At 39.6% G+C, this 10,491-nt stretch overlaps 1 protein-coding gene across 1 annotated transcript in view; it reads left to right on the top strand.

Annotated features, from left to right (window-relative positions):
- Positions 1-592: 592 nt before the first annotated feature.
- CRTC1 (CREB regulated transcription coactivator 1) overlaps positions 593-10,491 on the top strand; it is a 32,366-nt gene continuing 22,467 nt past the window's right edge. Inside the window, exons 1-5 of the mRNA XM_032782771.2 lie at positions 593-703; positions 4,346-4,483; positions 5,969-6,030; positions 7,060-7,154; positions 10,154-10,239. Of these exons, the coding sequence (XP_032638662.2) occupies positions 7,139-7,154; positions 10,154-10,239 (102 nt within the window). The 5' untranslated portion in view covers positions 593-703; positions 4,346-4,483; positions 5,969-6,030; positions 7,060-7,138. The remainder of the gene's footprint in view (positions 704-4,345; positions 4,484-5,968; positions 6,031-7,059; positions 7,155-10,153; positions 10,240-10,491) is intronic.

Raw genomic sequence — 10,491 nt, 5'->3', positions numbered from 1 at the left:
GCTTGTCTAAACAGCCTTTTCCAGTGTTAAGAAACTGGTGCCCTGACAATAAGAGGATTTCCTACGCAGCATAAGATTACAATTTAGACTGACTAATTCTGTTCAAATACAAATGCCGAAAACTTTGCAAGTTTGGTTAAACAAATATATATATTTAAATGAGAATGATTTTGTTACATATATATCTGAGCTCTTTGAACTCATATCTAATTTTGGCATTTGCATGGTCAAATATCAGATTAATGCAAGTTTTTTAAATTCTAGCGCTTTAGTGTAGTAGGTGAAATAAATACCTTATGGTTTCACATAATTTATTGATATAAACTTGCATGTGATCACTGTGATTACAAAGCTGACTTTCTATCATTTGTCAAGCAGAATTGGGAAGGTGTCATCTTCGATCTTGCTCTTCATAGTTTAAACTTATTTGTGAGCTGGTGTCAATTTTCCTTTCACACTGTTTGGGACGGAAGCTGTTCTTGGTGATGTCGGAAATTAAGCACAATAGAATGAAATGAATGTTGTTTTTTAAGTACCTCTCCTAGCTGCAATCATCCTTTTTTTTTTTTTTTTATTTCTTCTTTAGTTACAGTTACAGAAAACACAGTATCTACAGCTGGGACAGAGTCGTGGCCAGTACTATGGAGGGTCACTGCCGAATGTGAATCAGATTGGGAACAGTGCCGTGGACCTGCCTTTCCAGGTGAGCTTCAGCTGCTGTTCATACATTTTAAATCAGTGCTGTGACTTTCTTCAACTGGAGACTGTACAGTAAAGCCTGATAACAGGCCCAGAGCACAGAATCATTACCTCTGCAGATCAGCATAACTGTATTAAGATTTCTCAGTCCTAAAGAATGTAATTTTAAAGTATAAAAAGCACATAGTGCTCTATGGAAAAATATGCATGTTACCAAGAAGTTGGTTTATATAGTTTTGCTGCGTTCTGGTTGTGAACATCTTTCACAATTGGTGCCACATATAAGTGCACGCTGCCAAACGGTAACTCTGCTTTATTAATGGTTATAGTGCCCATGTGCATCTGCATGGTACTGTTCATAGGCAGGGCCCTTTGTTTTCAGTTTTTATTTTGTTTAAAATTTTCTGGGAATTTACTGGTGTTTTAATACAAAAATTAAAAAAAAAAAAAAGTTCAAAAAATTAACTTCACAGTTTCCTGGGTAAATGTTGGGGGATAGGAGGAAAGGAAAAGAGCAACAAATAAAGAAAAGTAAGCATATTGAAAGTATAAGCAGTTTAATGCTGTGGTTTATTTCATGGACTGTACATATATATGCATGCATGCACATGCATATATGTATCTGCCATGACATTGCCTTACTTGAAAGAAGCCTTGCCTCTATACATAAACTAAAGTGCATCTACTTAATATATTAGATTTTCTTTACATAATGAGTATTTTTACATACTGGAGTGGTCCATAATTTGGTCAAAATTAGTAAAAACCATGTAATAGCTTTTGTAAAAGATTTTCGTAAAAAAAAAGGTCTTGTTCATAATGTGACCAGTATTGGACTTTATAATGGGACCCATCTCCAAAGGGGTGACAGTCTAAAGGCAAAAGTGGAAACACACTGGACAAAATAATCCTGGCCACAGAATAAGATGGGGGTGGATGGTGAGTCTATTACAGAATGAATATTTTGTGGAATTGGGTGCATATTCTTGGCAACTTTTTTTTGAGGGGGTAAAATCCTTTAGTCAAATGTCCTGTGACTAAACGTCCGCTTCTAAGTAGGCTCCATCCTTCAATATGGCTAATACTGAGGTTTTGTTATACTCTGGATAATTTTTTAAATGACTGCTTTATCTAGATTATTTTTCCTGTGCCTGAAACTGGTGGCTTGTTTCATTTCATTATTTGTGGTTTATACAGTAAATCTACTTAGCTTGCTCCTGTGTTAAAAGATATTGTCAGGACAATCCTAGTTATGCATTTTTTTGCCCGTGTTACTGATTAATATCTCATATTATTAAAACTGAAAACTTTTAAAATCTCATTTAATTTTCTCTGTTTAGGTTGCTTGTGTTCTGTGTATTTAAAAGTTTTACATAATGCCAATTGCTACAGTTTCTAAGTGCTCTGCTCCTGGCTTCCCTAGACTAGGGTAATAATGTCCCAACTCAAAGAAACAAAAATTCTTCCATCCTCCTCAGAATGAATCCTCTGCCCACTTTTCACTGCTCGAGCTCTGCAGAATTCCTCCTCAGTATATCATAAGGCTGCCTCCCAGGGTCTTCTCCATGCAGGCCTGGCTAAGTTCCCTCTAAGCTGCTCATTAATCCCTATGCAGGGGCTCAGGGCTGCGGCGGGGCACTCCTCTCTGCCAGCCCCAGTGCAGACCTGCCCCAGACTTGCCATGGCCAGCTGGAGAGAGGAGACCCTTCCTCAGCCTAGCCCAGCTTTGCTGGAGCCAGGGGAGAGGCGCCTCTTGTGGCAGCAGCTCGGGGACAGAGGAGAGAGGACTAGGGGGAGTCCTCTCTCCCCACCACAGCCCTGGGGCAGCCTGCATCCAAAACCCCTCATGTCTGGTTGTGTAATGGCAAGATGGCTCTGTGCTTTGGCAGACAGGCAGTATATTGTATTTGCAAGACCTGAATGAAGGAGCAAATTTAGGATTTCCAAACAGATGGAGCAAAGAGTTGAGGAGTACCCAATTTTTCCCACGTGGACAGCCCTTGATGTAGGAGTGGAGGCTGAGCATTCTGTTCTCCCACTTACGCAACTTTGCACTGTGATGATGTAGAGCAGTAGTTCCCAAAATTTAACAACCTGTGAACCCCTTTCAAAAAAATGTCAAGTCTCGTGAACCCCCTCCTAAAAATGAATATTTCCAGGTATTTTCTCCTTTACCTGAGTGTAAATTATAAAAGCAGTGATCTTGGAAATATAAAATTTGTTTTTATGACTTGCTTATTATACACTATTAGTTATTTATCATTACAGTATTTTTATTACATTATGAAAATGGCAACATTCTTCCAAGATCTCACTTTTGTAGCTTGTATCACATTGAATAAGTCTGTTATAAAACAAGGCTCCTGTGTTTCATCAAGGACTATTAGAGGTGAAACAGCATAAAGATATTTAAGAAGCCAACTCAAGGAGTTTCTCCTATACAAGCATTCAGGGCTTGAGCAGTCCAGGCAAACAATGCACATTACAACAAAGCTTAAACTTGTTCTTCATAATAATTTTAAAAACAATACTAGCTGCCTATTAAATGTTAAAAACAGCAAAAAATATCCACCTCTTTCTATTTCTTATAAGGAGTCTTGAAGTTTAAATCTCCTCAGTGTGATAGATATGCTTGCTTTGATCTGCTTAGCTCTTGGAAGGCTGCTGGCTCCTTGCTGCCTGGGGTTCCTAGGGACAGCTCTGTCCGCCATTAGGGAATTTTTCCCTGAAATATTTTGCAAACCCCCAGGGGTTCACGAACCCCAGTTTGGGAACCACTGATGTAGAAGATTTAGAGTGAGATGGCTTGGAAGTCTTGTCTGCAGCAGCTTCAGGTTCTGGGAAACCTGTTGCCAAGTAGTATAAGTTCTAGTGGCATATACATTGTTTTAAAGCATAAGATCCATAGAGTGGAATTGACCAGACTTGTTGCTTGCCCAATCTAAATGAAACTTTTAGAAAGTAAATTCAGTTTAAAAATATTTGATGTTTTAATCATCTGTGTTAGCAAAAATTTCTTGTTTTGATATTTTTATTTTGTCATTGTCTTAAGATAATTATGATGCTGATAAGAGGGGGTGAAAAAAATGCCTTGGGGGAGACATTTCCTACGGAGCATCAAGTGAATGTCAGGAATCTGAAATAATTCAGTGTACTGGATGAATCCCCTTCCTGCATCTTTTGCCTTCATAGTTAAGTTTAAGCTCTATTTGTGAACATGTTCTTTTTGGACCCATGCTGCATGATACACCAGGAGTAACTTATACACTAGTTAGCAGCAGGTTCATAGGTTACTTTATTCATTTCTATCAGTCCTGGTGTTTCAAAGATGGGGTAGGACTTAAAGATTGGAAAAATAGTGCAAATTTAGGAGATCTGTTGCTGTCTGCCTCCCCCTATTACTAGCCTCTCTTTTGGGAGGTAGTTTCCAGTGCTTCTCCGTTCCAGATATGGTGTGATTTGTCTAATATATGAAAATTACATTTAAGGAAAAAGTTACATTGCCCAAATGATGATTGGCTGGTGTATCCATAGCGGTTAGGTTTATTTTTAGGGCATACAGAATCAGGCCTAGCTGTGATATTTTGATTCTGGCTGGGTGGTTTCTACATGTATTTTTCTGTTGATAACTTTTTATCTCCCTTAGACTCCTTTTCAGTCATCTGGACTGGATACAAGTAGGACAACTCGGCATCATGGTCTGGTGGACAGAGTGTATCGTGAGAGAAACCGCCTTGGGTCACCACACCGGCGTCCGCTGTCTGTGGATAAACATGGAAGGCAGATATCCTTTGGTTTATGGCTTGGCATTAAAATGTTGCCTTCATCAGCACTGTTTGTATTTAAAGTTTGTTTTACAAATTACTTCAAATAAGCAGAAAAACCTCAACCATTGTAGAGCGTGAGTGTGGATTATAACGGGGGACTCCTGAGTTCCATTCTGGTTTTGCCACTGATTCATTTTGTGACTTTGGGCATAAAAATATGCTGACTCGGATTAGAATTCTACACAGTCTTGTATCCTGTCTCTGACTCTGAATTGTGTCAAAGGAAGGTGCAAAAAACCCCATAATGGACAACTGTCTTTCTTACAGGGGATGTTTCTTCTGAAATCTGGACAGTTAATATCTCCTGCTCTGAAGCAATATCCAGTGTAATGTAACTGGACAGTTAGTCTCCTTATTGCTATATGGCTGTCTGATCTTTCACAAATCCTAATACTTCGCTTCTCTGTATCTCAGCTTCCCCAGCTGTAAAGAGGGGACAGTAATAAATACTTACCTCCTAGAGCTGTTGAGAGGCTTAGATAGTGCCTTGAGACGCTTTACTGAAAAATACAACAGAAGTGCAAAATGGCAGTGTTGGGGGGTCTGACTCCTGTTTCAAAACTGAGCAGAACCAGGGCTGAATTTTTTTGCAGGTGATTTCTTTCCATTTCTAATACAAGCTGACTCATATGAGTTCAGCATCTGCCAAGCACTATTTCTTGCTGACTTTCATAAAACAGAATCAGCTTATTGCTGTTGACTAGCTTTAAAAATGCCAGTGCCAGAGTGGTTATTGGCCATGAGGGCGATCCTGCTGTTACTCAAAAGTGACAGCTGCTGGCGAGTTGAGTGGTATGATGTGGCCTCTCTCTCTTCAGAGGAAAGTTTTGATACAACCTGTATACACGGAGGGAGTAGTATTAATGTATATGTGGTGGCGGGAGAGATGTGTAGGTGGAATAAACTGTATCTGAAGCTGTAGGTGAATTGTGTCCTACTAGCAAGGCGCCATATTTCATGACCCATCCCTACTTGTCTGAGAAGACTTCAGCCTGTGTGTGGGTGGTGGTGGGGAGCAGGGAGAGGGAGTCATTTTGTGCGTGGCTAGGGAAAACGTGGGATTATGTGGGAGGAGGTCAAGAAAAACATTTGAGAAGGAGATGGAGAGTGATTACCCCTTCATTTGACTGTTCAGAATGACTCCCTCTATACCACTCCACCCCAATACGTATAAGCATTTTTTGTTTCTGTATTGTCAGGCTTGAATTTTTAAGTAGGAACTCTTTCCTGCAGCACATACAAAGCCACCATTAATATGCATATTTTGTTTGAAATGTCATGCCAAAATCAGCATGGCCTCCACAAGAAATGCTCTTCACTTTTCTCACTAGAGTGTATTGGCTCAACCAAAGTAACTTATATTCTTTGTTCAAAGCTTTCAAATGGGCCTGTTATTTAAACAAGAAGCTCCTGGTTTTCTCCCCCTTAACTAATTGAATCACGTGGACAGTTGTCCATATGGCACTGTGTATCTGTCGCCTCCATCGGATACAAGCTGGAGGAGGTTAGTGGCATAATTCCATGTGCATTAGTCTCTGGTCTGAGGTCTTAGATCCTATGACAGCCCTTAGAAGTGCAAGTAACATTTGTTTTTCCCTATGGTAGTTTACAGTACTCAGGGTAATCTGGATTGCCATGGGTTTTTTTAATTGAATCTAGAACTTAGTTTTTTCAACTTTTCATGGATTCTTCTAAGAGATTATTTTTTAAACGTAAAATATTCCACTGCACACTTAGATTTTTAGATGTAAAGTTGCCCAGGCATATGTCTATAGAGGACTAGGATGCTCAGAATTACTGAGTTAGAAAATCTTAGTTTTTTACAACTACATTGAAAGTGGGACTGGTCTTACTTCACAAGCAATCAGTGAGCAAGGAATGTGGAGTCATCTATCCCCGCCATCATGCCCCTTGCACCTGACAGCTGGGGACAAGAAGTGCCTATGTGGTGTGCTGTGCTTACCAGTCTGAGGACACTACATCATGCAAGAGTGGCGTGGTTTGAGTAGAGGACTAGGATCCTGGGATTCCCACAGTTTAATGCTGGCTCTAAGACAGGCTACTTTTGTGTTCCTTGACAAGTCAGTTTCCCTTTCTGTAAAATGTGGGTAATATCTTCCTCACAGAGATGCTGTGAAGCTTAAGCAATGTTCATTAATTGCTCTAAACTACAAAAGTGCTGCTGCTTATTATTTTATGAGACCATACACTGCCCCAACGATACCAGCGAGAGTACATCCCAGATGGTTTTCTATCTATAGCGACTCATTTGTTCGTCTTTGATGTGTCTCCTCTGTTGTGTTGTTGAAACAGTTACTCTATAAGCCTATAATAAATTCAGTTCTCTAATGTTATCTGATCATTTCATAGAGAAATCTTGCCCAACATAATCCTAGTGTAATATTTTACAATTATGAAGTGGTATTTCAGGTTTCTTTTAATTTGCTGAATTTCCCATGTGACTAATGGGATTACTATCCACATAAGCATCCTTAGTTTAAAAAGCTGACAGGTTTATTTGCTTTCTTGCCAGGACCAATTCGGATTCTGCCTTGCATCAAAGTACAATCACCCCAACTCAACAAGAGTCCTTTTCAGGAGGGTCACAAGACATGCAGCAAAAAAGAGGTAAACTGTTTGGAGGTGGGTGGTGTAGGGTCGGAAAATGGAAAATCCATTTCAGAACTTGAAATCGTTAAATGGTTTTCCTATATAAGTGGGACTGCAGGAATTGTCAAAATATGGTTAGTGCTGGAGCAAAGTGCCTCAATGACAGTTCTGGAGACTGAAATCCAAAATAATAGAGCATTATCAGGGATAGAGCAGGCTTCTCATACACTCTATCCTGCCATTTTACTTCAGCCTTGTTTGGCATGGCCCATCTTCAAGCGTGAGAAGGTAGTTTAGATTTCCTGGACCATACAGTCCATGATTTCTATGCTGGCACTACTTTCAGGGCTTCCAGCTAGCTCCAGTTTGTAGTGATGATTTGCATTATGGACATGTTTTAGAACTGGACTGAGATCACAATGTTGTTTCACGTTGATCAATCATTTGGTGGCAACAAGTTTTTGGGTACCAGAGGTCACAGTGAGAGCACTTTTCACAAAGAGAATATATTCCAGATGATTCTAACCAAGATTTAATACCCCCTGGTATCAATAGCACTGGTAACTCTATTGGGGAAAAATGCTGTAATTGGCAAGGTTTCTTTTGGGCATTTCATTTTAGTTTGTTACTTGTTGATGATGACTGGCTTGTGACAAACATTCCAAGTTGGCAGTCTCATAAAATATTAAAACAAGTGGCAAAACAAAATGAAATTCTTGAAATGAATTCTGGCTTCAGAATCATAGGACTGCTACATTTCCTTTCCAGTAAATTAATCCAACAGCTCTCAAGAACTTTCCTCCAGAGACCAACCTTCCCTCAAAATATAAAACTTCCAGCATTCAGATTGAAAAAGACGTGACAGTTAACACTGATTGTTTAATGTGCAAGCTCTCAACTCTAAATGTTAGCTAGGTTCAGATAGTCTGATTCTCCCTTTGGGAACATGTTGGGGATCAGGAGAATAGTAAAACTACCCAGGCCTTTTGTTAAATATTTAGGGGTGGCTTTGATAACTTACACTTTCCATTTTTTTAAATTAGCCAGTGTAAGCTACTTGTGCAACAATTGTCAAATAGCTGTGATGGAGATGCAGTTCAAATATGGCACCATAGAGGGATCTTCTCCAGTTCTTAAGGGTAGCAAATAATCAATGTCTTATACCTCAGGACCAATGTTTAGAAATAATGGGTTGGTGTACTTAATGTCACTACTGACAGGTAGCAGTAAGCATTAAGCATCACTGATGACTTTTGGTGCCCTCTGCTGGTTATTGCTTCTATTGTCAGTTCCAAAATATATTGAAGGCCCTTTAATCTATGCAGTGAGATTTACAGATGCATCTAAAATGACTTTGTTTTAGTCCTTGAAGAAATAAACAGTAATACTGAAATATATAACAGTAAAGTACACACATTCTCCACTGTAACTTCTATTATGTACTCTTTACACCACTCTTAGTGAGCAGTAAAACATGCAATATAAATAATCTTTTACATAGTAATGCAAACTTATACAGTGATTTCCAAACATAGGCTCTGGTCCTGCAATCAGAGGCATGCACGTGGGCCTTTGTGCCTGCATGGAACCCAGTTGGGTTGTAAAGTCTGCATGGATGCATTTATTGGATTGGGGTTATAGTATAATATGTCATAGCCTAGAAAGGTTTCTGCAGATGGAAATGTGCTTTGTATGGATGTTCTGTCGGTCGCTCTGCAGCCTTGCTGCTTGCACGATAAAATTGTTCCCAACTTTTAACCCATAAATGTCCTGGACCACAGAAATAATATAAATTCAGTTTCTCATATCCCAGTGGAAATGTTTAGATTTTGCCCCATTAGGGCAACATTGGTAACTTGCTAGAAGCATTTAAGTCTTGCATATCACTTACTTAAAATGGAACATATAGAAAAATAGGATAGCCTCAAAGGAGAAACTACAGGTCCCAGCATGCAGTGCTCCATCTAGATTTGAGCAGTCTAAATCAGATTTGGAGTAAAACTTTCAAAGGCATATAGGGTATGTCTTCACTGGGCTCTTATTAGGTCTTGCCCCTAACATCCCTCTCCCCTCCACATACAACTTGCTTGCCAAGGTTTGATGCTTTTAAACTCTTGCCTAGCTGGCCCAACTGGGGTTACAGAGCCTGGGTACAGTTTTCACTCAGACTGATAACCTGCCCTCTATACAGTAAGGACACAAACTGAATCATTCAAGTGCTGATAGTCTTCTAGTACCTTCCCACAGTTCCTCCTGTGTGTCAAGGTCACACAAGTTCTCTCACAATTAATTGGGAAAGAATCACTGGGAAAAAAACCCATTATGTTGCCACAGCTGGGGTAGGTCAGCTGACTCATGGTCACGGAGCTCCACTGGTAAGGTTCAAGTGTCCCCGAGCTTGGGCTCCTGCCCATTGCCTGAATGTCTACACAGCAGTTTTTCAGCCCTGCAGCCTGAACCCTGCAAGCTTGAGTCCACTGACCCAGGCCAGCCATGTTTTTTTTATCCTTGTGTAGACATAGCCATAGAGTGGTTCACTTACTGCAGCATTGAAAGCCATGGGATATGCCCCCAGAAGTCCACATGTGAATGCAGCACCAGTGAGGTACAGTAACTTGGTCAGGGCTTTGCCATAAGGCTGCTCACACCAGTGCTAGTCTGCTAATCACCCAAGTTAACTCTGCAGTGAACGCAGTTCAAAAATGACTTATGTACTTATCCAAGCCTTACTAAAAGTCAGTGGGACTTGGCTAAGTCACTTACATGCTTTTGAAAGTTTTCTTGGTCCTAGATGGAAAAACAAATAGGTTTTTAGAAAGCAGATGAGCTAGACTTGGGATGAAATGCATTTTTTTATTGATCTGGATATAGTTTTATTCTGAAATAGACATCTTATTTATCATTTGAGAATAGGAATTGTTATTTAGGGTTAAAAATGACCAGAGTTTTTTGTTCCTGCAGGATTTAGCAAATTTATAATATTAGGATGTGCTAACTTTTTTTATTCTGTTTTCTAGTCTTATTACTGACTGTCCCTGGAATGGAGGAAAGCACATCTGAAACAGACAAAGCCCTCTCTAAACAAGCATGGGACACTAAAAAGGTAGAAACGCCAAATCTTTGTAAGGTTCAAATGTTCTAGTCTAGAAAATTTATTTTGTAAATATGTTTAGGTAAACATTTTGAATAATGTTGAATTGAAATGAACTTTGCTTGCCCAGACTTGAGTTGAAGTTCTGTATTCTGCAACAAACCACCTAAAGTGAGATCAGGGAGCAGTATATCTATCTCTGTGCCTATTGATGTCAACTGTCTCGGGGGAAACAGTATTCTAAACCTGATTCTTGGAAGACTT

This window comes from Chelonoidis abingdonii, chromosome 11, assembly GCF_003597395.2.
Source record: "Chelonoidis abingdonii isolate Lonesome George chromosome 11, CheloAbing_2.0, whole genome shotgun sequence".
NCBI classification, from domain to species: Eukaryota; Metazoa; Chordata; order Testudines; family Testudinidae; genus Chelonoidis; species Chelonoidis abingdonii.
Note: the sequence above shows the minus strand (reverse complement) of the source record. Positions and strands in the feature narration are given on the sequence as shown.